The sequence below is a fragment of the Oncorhynchus tshawytscha genome, linkage group LG14, assembly GCF_018296145.1.
Source record: "Oncorhynchus tshawytscha isolate Ot180627B linkage group LG14, Otsh_v2.0, whole genome shotgun sequence".
Classification (NCBI taxonomy): domain Eukaryota; kingdom Metazoa; phylum Chordata; class Actinopteri; order Salmoniformes; family Salmonidae; genus Oncorhynchus; species Oncorhynchus tshawytscha.
In genome coordinates, this window is record NC_056442.1 from 11,256,324 (window position 1) to 11,272,346 (window position 16,023).

Genomic DNA, 16,023 nt, shown 5'->3' on the forward strand with positions numbered 1-16,023 from the left:
AAGCTAAGCAAGGCCTAATGTCGCCTTGTCTCTCTTTCACTTTAGCCGTCTAATGGCATGTCCAATAGTGTTATTGAAAAACACATCGTCGTAACCTCCATTACCATGTAGCCAATGGTGTTGAGGTTTGAGTAATGAGCTGTTTCAATCTGCATTAGGGGAAGCTTGAGAGACCATAGACTGATCTGCAGACAGGTCTTGTTGACCATCGTCTGTAAGTGTTACGGCACACCGAGAGGTCAGTCGTCTATAGAGGGTGTTTTTTTAATGTTCACGTAATAAGGGAATTTAGGCCTACACAAACTAAAAATGTATGCACTCACTGTACTGTAAGTCTTACTTGAATTGAGAATTGAACCCACGACCTTAGCGGTTCCATGAATTTATCCATTCACAATCACTCAACAGAAGTATGTTACTGTATATCGGCATAGGCAGCTTTTATATGTTATTGACATACTGATTGAACATTCCTAGGGAGTTTATCCTAGCCACTCTGCTTCTGCCTCTGCGTTGCTCGCTCTTTGGGGTTTTTAGGCTGGGTATCTGTAAAGCACTTAGAAATGTCATATTGCTTGTCCTTCATAGCCGGCATCATGCTGGTTCCAGAGGGAAAGACCGAGGACGGTTTCGAGCTGCACTTTGGTCTGAACTACCTGGGACACTTCCTGTTGACAAACCTCCTCCTGGACAAACTGAAGAGGTCTGGGAGACACGACGCCTGCTCCCGCGTCGTCACCATGTCCTCCGCCACACACCACGTTGGAAGACTCAATATGGAAGACCTACAGGGCAGGTAGGGGACCAGGACCTGAACCTGTATTCACAGAGCATCTCAGAATCATTTTTGATCAGCACTCCTACCCTGAGACGCTTTATGAATACAGACCCAGATTATTTGGTACAGGGCGTCCAACATTGATCTCAGGTGTCCAATTGAGTGCTGAAATTGAATCAATCTCTCTAAATCAAAATCCCGACATGGTATTGTAATCTCGTTGGTATTAGTCATGGTTGATGGACAGTCAAGAAGCACATTTAAAACCATTACCAATGTGGTAGTAGTGTTTATCTGGTGGCTACGGGTGAATGTCATTCTCAATTCAAGATACACGCTATATCCAATGAATCTCATTGGCCGACAAAGCCTCTTGATTCCCATAACTTCCTTTTTTGATACTCTTAAAAGACAATAAATAAATAAAAATATTAACGTCTTCTAAAACATTCTTACCAGGAAAAAAGTATTAGTTTTGATGACAGATAGTGTGATAAACCATTATTATACAATCTGTACTGAGATGCTCCTTGCCTCAAGGGCAAGAACAGCGGTGTCTCTCTTTCTCGCCTGCGAATTTAGATGTGATAGATGGCTTCGTCACATCTGGGAGAAATGAGTGGATGATGCTGCTGGCTACAACGGCTAGCTGCAACAGTGCTACCTAGAAACAATCTCACGCTGTAAGAAAAAGAAACCGGGGGGGAAACACATTATAGATGGGGTATTTCACAGTCTGATGCTCTTATGACCTTCACGGTACGTTTGTACAGACAAGTTGATTTTGCTTTTGAACAGTGTTTATGGTGTTAACAATAAGTCTATCTATTCAGCACAATACAGACACTGTATAATAGACATTGGGTTTAGTCATGCAGATAGCTTAGTAGGGGGCATTGTTTTGGGAACAACAAGGTCGTAGACAACATACTGAATACGTATGTTACAGTGGGGCAAAAAAGTATTTAGTCAGCCACCAATTGTGCAAGTTCTCCCACTTAAGAAGATGAAAGAGGCCTGTAATTTTCATCATAGGTACACTTCAACTATGACAGACAAAATGAGAAAAAATAATCCAGAAAATCACATTGTAGGATTTTTAATGAATTTATTTGCAAATAATGGTGGAAAATAAGTATTTGGTCACCTACAAACAAGCAAGATTTTCTGGCTCTCACAGACCTGTAACTTCTTCTTTAAGAGGCTCCTGTGTCCTCCACTCGTTACCTGTATTAATGGCACCTGTTTGAACTTGTTATCGGTATAAAAGACACCTGTCCACAACCTCAAACAGTCACACTCCAATCTCCGCTATGGCCAAGACCAAATAGCTGTCAAAGGACACCAGAAACAAAATTGTAGACCTGCACCAGGCTGGGAAGACTGAATCTGCAATAGGTAAGCAGCTTGGTTTGAAGAAATCAACTGTGGGAGCAATTATTAGGAAATGGAAGACATACAAGACCACTGATAATCTCCCTCGATCTGGGGCTCCACGCAAGATTTCACCCCATGGGGTCAAAATGATCACAAGAACGGTGAGCAAAAATCCCAGAACCACACGGGGGGACCTAGTGAATGACCTGCAGAGAGCTGGGACCAAAGTAACAAAGCCTACCATCAGTAACACACTACGCTGCCAGGGACTCCAATCCTGCAGTGCCAGACGTGTCCTCCTGCTTAAGCCAGTACATGTCCAGGCCCGTCTGAAGTTTGCTAGAGAGCATTTGGATGATCCAAAGAAGGACAAAGAATGCTGAGTTGCATCCAAAGAACACCATACCTACTGTGAAGCATGGGGGTGGAAACATCATGCTTCGGGGCTGTTTTTCTGCAAAGGGACCAGGACGACTGATCCGTGTAAAGGAAAGAATGAATGGGGCCATGTATTGTGAGATTTTGAGTGAAACCCTCCTTCCATCAGCAAGGGCATTGAAGATGAAACGTGGCTGGGTCTTTCAGCATGACAATGATCCCAAACACACCGCCCGGGCAACGAAGGAGTGGCTTCGTAAGAAGCATTTCAAGGACCTGGAGTGGCCTAGCCAGTCTCCAGATCTCAACCCCATAGAAAATCATTGGAGGGAGTTGAAATTCCGTGTTGCCCAGCAACAGCCCCAAAACATCCCTGCTCTAGAGGAGATCTGCATGGAGGAATGGGCCAAAATACCAGTAACAGTGTGTGAAAACGTTGTGAAGACTTACAGAAAACGTTTGACCTCTGTCATTGCCAACAAAGGGTATATAACAAAGTATTGAGATAAACTTTTGTTATTGACCAAATACTTATTTTCCACCATAATTTGCAAATAAATTCATTAAAAATCCTACAATGTGATTTTCTGGATTTAAAAAAATCATTTTGTCTGTCATAGTTGAAGTGTACCTATGATGAAAATTACAGGCCTCTCTCATCTTTTTAAGTGGGAGAACTTGCACAATTGGTGGCTGACTAAATACTTTTTTGCCCCACTGTATGTATGTTAATTAACTTAGGTTTTTTGGACAAACTAAACTGCCAAATTATCATATTATAAAGGATGACTTAACCCAAGATAAACGGTCTCTCTCTCTCTCTCCCCCTCTTTCTCCAATTCTCTCTCTCCATCCCACTCTCTCCCTCCCTCCCAGGTCTTGCTACAGTGCGCATGGTGCCTACTCTCAGAGTAAACTGGCCCTGGTCCTCTTCACATACCATCTGCAGGAGAGGCTAACAGCAGCAGGGATCCCAGTAACATCCAACGCAGTAGACCCAGGCATGGTGGACACTGACCTGTACAACAACCTCTGTATTCCAGCCCAGGCAGCCAAGAAACCTGTTGCCAAAATGCTGTTTAGGGTAAAGTAGAATCTTAATCTAGATGACCATTCAAATATTTAAAGGTCAGTTTAGGGTTAGGAAGCTGAGACAAAATGCATGAAATATACTATAGATATGGGCCACATGATGTGTCACTGTTAAAGTGTAGGTTTTGCCTTATTCCTTCACAAAACTAACAACAGTGTCATAGTATTCCACCTAACAGACGTATACTGCACTATAGGGTAACGTAAACTATGCTGACAGTTCTGTAAAACTGTTCAGGGTACGGTGAACAACCTTTACAAGTACTTAGGAATTTGGCATACTTGAGGGGGAAATAAATGCACCAAAGATAGATATGGTAATAGGAGAAGCTTCTACGCTTGACCAAAGCTTAACAGCGGTGATTGATGAGAGTACTAATAAGGTGCAACACATGTGGAATGGTCCAGCCTTTTACTGCTCAGGCTTCATAATGACTTTTTCTGTTGATCATATTGCTGTGGAATCCATGTGTTTTAAAAAAAGGATTATAATTGCAATCTTTGGGTTCTGAGATCATAAAAGCATCTCAATTATAGTCACATCAAAGGGTGTGTTAAATGGGGTGGTCAATTTATTCATAACCACACGTGAGTGAGAGGCACAGGAGATTGGTGGCACCGTAATTGCGGAGGACGGGCTCGTGGTAATGACTGGAGCAGAATAGGTGGAATAGTATCAAATGCATCAAACATGGTTACCAGGTGTTTGATTCCATTCCGCTCTGTTCCAGCCATTACTATGAGTCGTCCTCCTCTCACCAGCCTCCACTGGTGAGCGGGTGTGTGTATTCTGAAAACTACATCACAATTTGTGAGAAACCTGTGCAAATGGCACATAATAATTCCCATTCTAATTAGCAGGTTAGCGTTTCTCGTCATGAATCTTGTTCTGGAGTGGTCACTAGCTGGAACAAAATCATCAAATCATTTAAAACCGAACCCTAACCTTAACCACACTGCTAAACCTAATGCTTAACCCTAACCTTAAATTGAGAACAAAAATAAACCATTTTGACTTTGCAACTGGACCATCTAGCAGAGATCGCTCAGTTCTGCCTTCAAGACAAGTCTCGTTCCAATAAACTTCAACCTGCTTATAATTTTAGGGCAATCAACAATTTAGCTGCAAGCAAAATGCATGTGGCAGTAATGATTTAAAAAAAAAAAAATGTATTATTTAAATCACCCTTGAATGTGCATCTAAAATGTCACATTACATGGTCACAGATTCATTCTGTATTAGGACATTCTAATAGGGACAGTGTAGCCAATTAGCTTGTTTGCCTGAATAGTTTAATGTGACTGTGTCCTCTTTAACACAGAGAAATGTGCTGGGAGATTCAGCCTTACCTAGTTGGGCTTTAAGTGTTCAAAATAAATATACAATATTTCAAGGGTGACAATATAAAGATAGCCTGACAAACATCTGAATTTCATTTCCTCAATACTCATATTCCACAAAGATAATGAGAGTTGATATTGTCAGATATTGATATTTATCTCAGTCATAATTTCCTTTTGGAGGTTTTTATCTTGGAACTGGGGTCTAGTGCCGAATCATATTTCATTATCGGTCTGATCGTTCGGGCTTTGTGTGTTTGGAAAGATGTCTCATATCCACTCAGGTTTGGATTGTAATTGCAGCATTTTGTATTGCAGCATTTTGTATTGCAGCATTTTGTATTGCAGCATTTTGTATTGCAGCATTTTGTATTGCAGCATTTTGTATTGCAGCATTTTGTATTGCAGCATTTTGTATTGCAGCATTTTGTATTGCAGCATTTTGTATTGCAGCATTTGTATTGCAGCATTTTGTATTGCAGCATTTTGTATTGCAGCATTTTGTATTGCAGCATTTTGTATTGCAGCATTTTGTATTGCAGCATTTTGTATTGCAGCATTTTGTATTGCAGCATTTGTATTGCAGCATTTTGTATTGCAGCATTTGTATTGCCAACAGACTGCATTATGGAGGGCAGCTATGTGATGCCCACTGGCCACAGATGGTTGCGCAATCCTATGTCCATATTGCAAGTGATGATCACCCTAAGAAATTTGAACATGCACGAAATATTGTTTTGTTCAATGTTAGTCACTTTTCCTTTCTCTACGAGTGTTTATTTTATAAGTGAGACATCTATGTGTGCTGTCTAAGACGTGTATAGACATTTCTGGACTGGTGGTCTTGTCTTGTGGCCCATCTGTCGACGGATTTCATTAGGGGCTATTTCAACATCTGCTGTTTCGAAAATCAAGCCGGCCTGTCTGCCAGTGTCTTCATTCACATTTTCCATTCAAGGAACATCCTCAGTGTCTAATCACATTGACTCTGTTTTTGCCATACAACAATTGGGATTACAAAAACCTCACCTCTCGACCAAATATATTGTGGGGAGCAAATTCTTTTGAACTCTTCGAAGTTCCCATCAGCAAAGACATTCACACTCTGTGTTGTTGATTGTGTTTGTGTGTTTAAACGAGGGGCGTGAACTCAGATTCCCACGGGCAGCGAGTGCAGTGTTTAAATGCTCTGTGTTGCCATTTGTTTCACCTCCAGTGCAGTGGGCCCATTTAGGAGCCGCCATATGCGCCTTATATAAGCTCCAGGCTTTCCAGAGCAGTAGGCATGGCCTGCAATAGATCAGTCTGGCTCTGCTTCCTCCTCTCTAACCTCTTTCACTTAACCTGCCTGCTGCTGCCCGGCCTGCTGCACATCACTCACCACAGGCTGCTGCTGCCAGACAGACGTGTTAGTTCACCTGAGAGCTCACAGACGTCTTAGATTGCTGTAACAACTGTTTGTCGTGTATCTAAATAGCCTAATTCTAATCTCGTCCGCCCAGCCGCCTCTCCAGCAATTGAGCCTGGGTACGAGGTGTATAACTAACTGAACCTGCTTAGCAAGTCAGATGTGAAATGTATTTGCATCCTGTTTATGAAAGCATTAATGTTGCCGTTTCGAATGATTGACAGAACTGGGCTTTCAGTTTACAATTTTGAAAATGGAACAGAGGACCACTATGTTTCTGAAGAACATGCCTGTCCCTGCCATTCTTTTTTTAACGTGTTATTTCTGTGTCATCTCCAGACCCCAGCCGAGGGAGCGTCTACAGCTATCCTGGCTGCCACTGCGTCTCAGCTGGAGGGGGTCGGAGGCTGCTACTTCTATAACGGGGAGAGAACTGAATCCGCTGACATTACTTACGATCACAACGTGAGGGCTGAGCTGTGGAAACAGAGCTGTGCGCTGGTTGGTCTTCAGGAGGCCTAGAGGAGGAACCAGGAACCATGATCTTAGAAATATGCCAAGATCAACGGCATGACACCTCCCTCCAGCGTCAACAACAACCAAGCTGCGTCCCAATCCTCAACCCTTCCCTACGGCCCTAAGTGTGCACTTGTTCCCTTCCCTTCATGGATCTAAAAGCACTGCTATAGGAAATATGGTAGACCACTCCCTCTGGCCTGACACCAATCCAATGCTTTTAAATTCATGGGGAGGAGAGCACAAGTGCGTACTTTAGTAGTATCGGGATAGGGCCCAAGTCAGCCCCAGCCAGCACTATATACAGCGACAGCCTGTGGACTTAGGCCTCCTGATTACTTAGCAACATCTAGCTACAGCACCAACTTTGGTTGTTACCTCTACTGTAACTGTCCTCTCTTGACCTCTGTCCTCATAGTACTGCATAACACATCAGCATTGGAATCGACTCTTCGTCATATCTTCTAACACATCTTCTCCTCCGCAAAGACAGTTCTGAGGACGTCTATTCTACCATTGCGACAAGCACTATTAAACACATGCTGAACGGCACCTTGAGTGATGGAATTTGTTTGTTATATTGCAATACCAGTTCCGCTGCCAAATTGATGAAGCTTTGGTACTGTAGCTCCCTCTTCTGGAATCGCAGATAACAAAACATTGAAGGACACAAGGAACAACATCGCAGCTAGTAGTGCCTCGGAGCTAGTAATATCGCTTCGAAACAGCGCCATCTTTTTTTCTGCCTAAAATAGGACCCTCTGTCCATTCTTCTTTCTTCTACTTGGACTCCCATCAGGGGCGGACTGGCCATGTGGCATTTTGGGTAAATGCCAGATGGGCCGGTCCATGTTTAGTCTAGTGGGCCTGTGTAACAAATCTTTTCTTATCTGGTTAATAATGGGGGGCCTCAAGGAAAAAAAATTGTCCGTTGCATTAGAATAATGCCAGAGGCAATTCCTGGTCCTAGTCCAACCCTGACTCCCATCAAGGACTGGACCATATATCTGTAGATGTGCCGCCTCATAGCTGTGATCAAAAATATCATGTCAAATATGCTTTGGTGAAGGGCTAACAATGACAAACATGAGACTCGAACTTGGTTAGCCTTATTCCCGCTTAATTTGCACTTGCCTTGTTTAATGCGTGTGTCCAATCCTTGTTGTTGTAATCATCAAGGACAAGAACTGACAGCAAGCTTCCTAATAGTACAGTAGATGCCTTTGACTTGTTTGACTTACTGTGCCCAAAGGGGATATTCTGCCCTGCTATCGCCACTTCACTGTGACTGATGTGAAATGTTGTCGTGATTTTTGATGTCTCTGTGCCATACTGTGATAACAAAACGATGCTCATCTTTAAATGTCCTGAAACAGTAGTTAACATGTTAATGGTTGGTGGATCAGGTTTTCAGACATGATTGTCTTTTGGCATTTTCATCTGACTAGAAGATTCAGAATCTTTAAAGGACTGTATAAGTGGTTCTCATGACAAGAGGTTTCTAGTGTAGAGAGTTCTAACTTGGGGCGCTACCTGAAATGTGTGCTCGGGTTCGATGGCCGCTTGAATTACAAACACTTGCTATGACATCTTTTTAAGTAAGATGATCTCACTATTTAATTAAGATGATCTAACACCTCTTCTAGGTGTCGCCAATCCATTCTAAGTGTGCGTGTCAACATTCTCACACAGGATATCGGCAGTGTTTTGTCTAAAGTGTTTGGTGTTCAAGCACTGTGTGCGTGTATGCAGTGTAAGGTTCAGTTCTGTACATGGCCCAAGACAACAGTGCCAATACTCCAATGCTCCTTAGAATACTAATGAGGAAGGTTTGAAGAGAAGAGGACTCTTCTCCAAGCTTCTATCTGCTTTTGTTATAATACAACACCTGTTATGAGTCTAATGCTGGATAAAGGCAGACATAAGAGACATCAAATGTTATTTGTCACATGTGCCGAAATACAGTGAAACGCTTACTTGTCAAAGCCCTTAATCAACAATGCAGTTAAGAAAATAACTATTTAAAAAGAAAAAAAAAGTAAGAGATAAGAATAACACGTAATAAACACCGTAAACATGAAATATAATACATCAAGATGTAAACATTTCAGTAGGAACGTTTTATTCTGAAGTAATTTGGCTGTTCATTGTATTACCACAATCACTGTGAACGATGCCTTGTTTTCCAAGTTCTCTTCAGTTGTACTGTGCTAATTAATTAAGTAGTTATTCTTTTGAGTTTCTAGTCATTGTGTGATTCTTAGATGTGACTGTGTTGTCCTCACTCATAGCATAGAGAAGGATGTCCACATTGGACACAAGTCTAAATAAAAATCTATTGTAAATGAATTGCTATTCCCAGCTTTGTTTTGCCTATTATCTTAAATCTACTGTGTAGAGTAATGCGTAATGGTTGACCAAATTGTATTATAATTTTCAACATATTGACAATAGTGTGTGTGTGTGTGTGGGGGGGGGGTCTGGTTCACATCAAACACAGGCACTGTCAGAATGATGGGAGATGATTCATTCAAGGATATTCATTCTGTGTATAGACGTTTAGGTAAGTAAGAAGGATCCAGTTACTCTCATAACCACGGACACACACACAGAGTCGTGGATAGGCCATGACATTTATTATGTTACTGTGTGGAAGTAATATCCCTACAGCTTGCAAGCAGGGCCTCAGTCTTTAAACCAATCTGTCTTTCTTCAGGCTAGCGCGTCATACATAATGTGTGTCAAAGTGGACAGCTTAGAACACTGTGCTCTTCAGGCACCATGAGTAGAGTTGGCCACACACACATTGGGGAATGTTTTATTCACGAGTTACACAAGGATTTTTTAACCATGTCTCTGTTTCCATATTATTCCTGAGATTGGGTAAGGCTCTTCTATAAATCCATGCTGAGAGAGGAGAGTCTTAAAGCAGTGTGAATCTAAACTATACTGGGTTCGGCCTCAGCAGCACAGCCCATGTCTCATTGGCCAGAGGATGAAGAGTCAATTATCGTCATGTTTTTCCTTTTTCTTCCTCTTTTTTTAAATATTTTTTTTTTTTAGAAGAAAGAATTGCATCCGGTCTCAGCAAAAAGAAAGTCATTGTGATCCCATGCGTGTGTTACGGAGACACCGCTTCGACCCGTAGCTCTGCATCAGGTTGCGTCTTTTCCTAGCGCTTTTATTTTGCGCCAATGCAATTTATTATAGTCTCAAACAGATAGCTAAATAATTAAGAGCCGCAAGATCACTAACCCTGTGTTCAGGTGTGTTTCTGTTTAGTTAACTCTGTGACTGCTAAATAGTTAACTTGCCTCTGTGAACTGTACTGTAGAAGAGCTTTAAAATGTAAAAACGGGGTAAGTGACAGGGCTTAGGCACTGGGGGCTAGTTAGCATTAGCAGTGTAGCCAGGGCCACAGGGAAGCACATTTGGCTCTGTCAGCTTCGTTCATACTGTGTGGTTGAAATAGCTGCCAACTCCAGAGGTATATGCGGGGGAAAGACTGATGTCTTATTAAGAATGCTGTTATTTTCTTATTTCACTTTTGGTGTAGGGCTAGAGTTAAGGTTGAGGGTTAGGGTTGAACCTGGATGTGGACATGAAGCTAGGGTTAGGGGTGAACCTGGATGTGGACATGAAGCTAGGGTTAGGCGTGAACCTGGATGTGGACATGGAGCTAGGGTTAGGGTTGAACCTGGATGTGGACATGAAGCTAGGGTTAGGGGTGAACCTGGATGTGGACATGGAGCTAGGGTTAGGGTTGAACCTGGATGTGGACATGAAGCTAGGGTTAGGGTTGAACCTGGATGTGGACATGGAGCTAGGGTTAGGGTTGAACCGAGATGTGGATATGAAGCTAGGGTTAGGGTTGAACCTGGATGTGGACATGAAGCTAGGGTTAGGGTTGAACCTGGATGTGGACATGGAGCTAGGGTTAGGGGTGAACCTGGATGTGGACATGAAGCTAGGGTTAGGGGTGAACCTGGATGTGGACATGAAGCTAGGGTTAGGCGTGAACCTGGATGTGGACATGGAGCTAGGGTTAGGGTTGAACCTGGATGTGGACATGAAGCTAGGGTTAGGGGTGAACCTGGATGTGGACATGAAGCTAGGGTTAGGGTTGAACCTGGATGTGGACATGGAGCTAGGGTTAGGGTTGAACCTGGATGTGGACATGAAGCTAGGGTTAGGGTTGAACCGAGATGTGGACATGAAGCTAGGGTTAGGGTTGAACCGAGATGTGGACATGAAGCTAGGGTTAGGGTTGAACCGAGATGTGGATATGAAGCTAGGGTTGAACTGAAATGTGGACATGAAGTTAGGGTTGAACTGAAATGTGGACATGAAGTTAGGGTTGAACCCGGGATATGGACATGAAGTTAGGGTTAAACCGGGAAGTGGACAGGAAGATAGACTTAGGGTTAAGTTAGGAGAGGGATTCCATTTCCCTGTGCTTCATCCATGAGGTTTCTTGCACAAGGAAAGTCCAGGGAAAAAAAGGTGATGCATTGTCCATGTGGCTGGATTAGGGTAAGGGATATATAGTTTAGGGTTGGGATAAGGTTTAAGTTGTACAGTACATACCTGCAAAGAGTGTGGTGACTATCATGAATTGCTCAACCTGTTAACCTTTCACTGCAGTGGGCTAAATCAGGGTCACCCAGAGTGTTTCTTGGTAGTCTTAAACAAATCTATTTAGTGTACACCTCACACACACGATTATGGGCTTAAAAACAAGAAGACACCTTTATCACGTCAGATATAGAGTTGAAAGGTATTTAATTTTGAGTTTGCATCCCAATATTACACTTTATATACTTCACAGAAGACTGAAATATAACAAAACCATTTGGCATAGAAATGCTGGATTTTGAGCATTTAAAAAAATGTATGAATAACATTTCACCCATGAGGCGATTGTACGCAAAGGTAATTTGATTGCAGGAAAGGGGTACTGATGTATTGTGTGGCTGTTGGTTTAATGATTATTAAAATGGCTGTTGTGTCCAATTAATGTTTTTAATTACAAAACAGCAAGAGCAAGGCTGTATTTGAGTCTATTCATTCAGGCTTTTTATTGATTCATTCCTCATATTTGTGCAAGAGTGAGATTAAAATCAAGCAGAAAATGAAGCAGAGTTGGGAGAAAGATCCCTGTGGGTTTTGAAGCTACCGTAATGTTCTTATTATTCAAACGAGCTTGTGCTAAAGGCTTCAATGATTATATTAGTATTTTCTGTCATGGAAAAACCCCAAATCAAATAACCATCTTCTAGCTGCATCGCTCGTAGTACCCTAACTTGTTTTTTGATGACTGAACCTTTAATTTATCTATATTACGATTAATCCCATTTTAAAAAGGGCAACTAAGTACATTCTTGTGTTGGAGACAGCCTAGAGTCATAGGAACAGAATACAGGCCCTTTTAAACAGGCTGTGAATGCTAAATTGATGAAAGCTGAAGTGTACCAAAACACTTGGGGGGGGTCAGATATAGTAATGTACGCCCACTTGTACGCTTGTACGCCCACAACAGCAAACCCTCCCACTTGCTGGCAACAGATTTTCTCATGAAGTTTTCATTGAATAGTGGTTCCAGTTCATTTATCTTAAGCCATCCCTTTAAATACGGTGTACCTTTTAGCTGGAAATTTGTCGACAGACTCACTAGAACATATCGAGAGAACGGGTTCAGAGTATGACAATGACAAAAAGCCATCTAAATATATGCATATTCGTCTTTGTTTCAGCACCAATTGGTAGAAGAAAAAAAATACTCTTATCTTGTATATTATTTAGGTTCAGGAAAGTAATTATGAATCATAAAAAAACAAGTTCGGAGAGCCTTTACACACGAGAGCCTTTTTGATTCATTCTGAAAATGAATCATTTTTTTGCTACTTTCAGTTCGACCCAGGGTAATGTTTGAAAATTAGTGTAGAATTATAATAGCAAGAATATACCCTCGTCTACTGCCTGCACTAACAATGCAACTGTGTGATGACACCGCCATGCAATCGGGTTCAAACCGTCACGGATTGGTCTTTGCTCCGCTTCATTTTCATTAGACTACATGTTTGTTTTTTTATACTATCAACTTTTACTAATGATCCTCATCAACAGTCACACGTCAGTGACAGCGTTTACAGAGGAAGCAAATGAATGTAGGCTATACCAGCTGAAGGGAACTAACAGTAAATTGGCAGTTGAATATGTTTGGTTATTAGGCCTACTGACGGTTGATACTGATGGTGGCTAATATATAATGGCACAAGAGGGGATGGCTGCCGTTTTACGGGCTCCTAACCAATCATGCTTCAGTTTGCTGCCATATGACTGTTTTCACATGTCAAATTAGATCTAAAACAGTGTCATTTATATTTCCAATTCCCTTCTCCAAACAGATTACTAATTTACCTAGCTCTTATCAATAGCTCTAATCAAGTTGTAAATTACATTGCATGGAGAATTATGTTATTTCTATTGGGGGAAATTAAGTAGATGCTTTTTCCCACTTGAAACGGGTAGGTTCGCTAGACCTTATTCATGGTTTCCTCACGCGTAAAGGTGGCGGAATTATTAGGGAATTAAGTCAAGGTCAGAATATAGCGTATCTGTAGACACACCTCCGCCACGCCTTTATTTATTCAATCTCCACCCAAAAGGAAGAGCGGGTGAATAGCATGCATGCTATTCTCACGCTTAAATTCAAGGTCAGAATAAACAAAGGGAAGTACGTTCCATTTGCCTGCACTTCACTCGGGTTGGAATCGGCCCCAATGTGTTTAAAGAAGAGCATGTTAGAAGAGGCCTCTGCATCAATTATAGTGAAATAAGTTATACCATTGCATGAACAATTATGCTTATATACAGTTGAAGTCGGAAGTTTACATTCACCTTAGCCAAATACTTTTAAACTCAGTTTAACAATTCCTGACATTTAATCCTAGTAAAAATTCCCTGACTTAGGTCAGTTAGGATCACCACTTTATTTTAAGAATGTGAAATGTCAGAATAAAAGTAGAGAGAATTATTTATTTGAGCTTTTATTTCTTTCATCACATTCCCAGTGGGTCAAAAGTTTACATACACTCAATTAGTATTTGGTAGCATTGCCTTTAAATTGTTAGGTCAAACGTTTCAGGTAGCCTTCCACAAGCTTCCCACAATAAGTTGGGTGAATTTTGGCCCATTCCTTCTGACAGAGTTGGTGTAACTGAGTCAGGTTTGTAGGCCTCCTTGCTCGCACACACTTTTTCAGTTCTGCCCACAAATGTTCTATAGGATTGAGATCAGGGCTTTGTGTTGGCCACTACAAATACCTTGACTTTGTTGTCCTTAAGCCAATTTGCAAGTATGCTTGGTGTCATTGTCCATTTGCAACCAAGCTTTAACCTCCTGACTGATGTTGCTTCAATATATCTACATAATTTCCCCCCCTCATGATGCCATCTATTTTGTCGATATAGGACTCGTTTTTACTGTGGATATAGATACTTTTGTACCGGTTTCCTCCAGCATCTTCACAAGGTCCTTTGCTATTGTTCTGGGATTGATTGCACTTTTCGCACCAAAGTACATTCATCTCTAGGAGACAGAACGCGTTTCCTTCCTGAGCGGTATGAGGGCTGCATGGTCCCATGGTGCTTATACTTGCATACTATTGTTTGTACAGATGAACATGGTACCTTCAGGCGTTTGAAAATTGCTCCCAATGATGAACCAGACTTGTGGAGGTTTACAATTTGTTTTCTGAGGTCTTGGCTGATTTCTTTTGATTTCCCCATGATGTCAAGCAAAGAGGAACTGAGTTTGAAGGTAGGCCTTGAAATACATCCACAGGTACACCTCCAATTGACTCAAATGATGTCAATTAGCCTATCAGAAGCTTCTAAAGCCATGACATTTTCTGGAATTTTCCAAGATGTTTAAAGGCACAGTCAACTTAATGTATGTAAACTTCTGACCCACTGGAATTGTGATACAGTGAATTATATGTGAAATAATCTGCCTGTAAACAATTGTTGGAAAAATTACTTGTGTCATGCACAAAGTAGATGTCCTAACCGACTTGCCAAAACGATAGTTTGTTAACAAGAAATGTGTGGTGGTTGAAAAACTAGTTTTAATGACTCCAACCTAAGTGTATGGAAACGTCCGACTTCAACTGTGTGTGTGTTTATGTTCAAACAGAAAACTCTGTCATATTTGTACAAGTACACTCACACAAACAGCATTCTTTCTCACTAATTACATCAACAATGCATTGTTTCCTATTGCAATTACTTACACACGCTCTACCTTAATTGAAACAATCCAGACACAGCCATTCACATGCTTCCTTTCCCATTTATGCAATGTTCTCTTGAACCACTGGAAATTTACTTAACTATGTCAGCTCATGATTCAATTTAGCATACTTAGTCTGTGTAATATATACATCTAAGATGATCCATCATCCATCTGGGTAGAGGGTCTATTTAAAGTTAATTAGATGTGTAATGCAACAAGCAATTAATCTGCTCATGTAAATAATGGGTCTAGTCTATTCTGTGGCTGAAAGACTGTTCTTGGAAATCCCATCCACCACACACACACACACACACACACACACACACACACACACCATTCTCCCTTGTGATGTCTTTCAGAGGAAATGGATTGTGTCTCGGCAGATATTTCAATACGGCATGGCCAGACGGTAAAATAGGATTTCTCGTTATCCAGGGAATAGATGTACACATCATCTGTGACAGCCACAGCACTGTCTCTTCGTGAACATGCAGTACAGGCACATTGCAGGCTTTACGTGGTAAGTCAGCCTCAGAACCTTCTCAAGCCTAGAGGAAAGAAGCATCCGTCCTTCTCATAGCTCTGGTTTCTGCCAAAATCAGTGTAAGAGAACATTTCACAGATAATCCAATATGTCAGTTATGTTCACGACTAAGGTTAAGGGAAGGTCATGGTAGATGTAGAGAAGTCTGTGCCAACGAATGATGCCTCTGAAGATACAGAATAATTCATGAACATGGGCAGGCCTGAACACAGAATTGGTCTCATTGTGGTTTGAGCAGAATGGACATACATAGCCTAGGTTAGACATTTATGGCCCCCACTGATACTAAACTCA

General features: G+C 41.5%; 1 protein-coding gene across 2 annotated transcripts in view; it reads left to right on the forward strand.

Moving 5' to 3' along the window:
• LOC112266544 (dehydrogenase/reductase SDR family member on chromosome X-like) overlaps nt 1-9,239 on the forward strand; it is a 31,457-nt gene extending 22,218 nt beyond the window's left edge. For both annotated transcript variants that reach the window (XM_024444106.2, XM_024444105.2), the window contains exons 5-7: nt 589-796; nt 3,410-3,617; nt 6,714-9,239. In XM_024444106.2, coding sequence (XP_024299874.1) covers nt 589-796; nt 3,410-3,617; nt 6,714-6,896 — 599 coding nt within the window. In that variant the 3' untranslated portion in view covers nt 6,897-9,239. The remainder of the gene's footprint in view (nt 1-588; nt 797-3,409; nt 3,618-6,713) is intronic.
• The last annotated feature ends 6,784 nt before the right edge of the window (nt 9,240-16,023 follow it).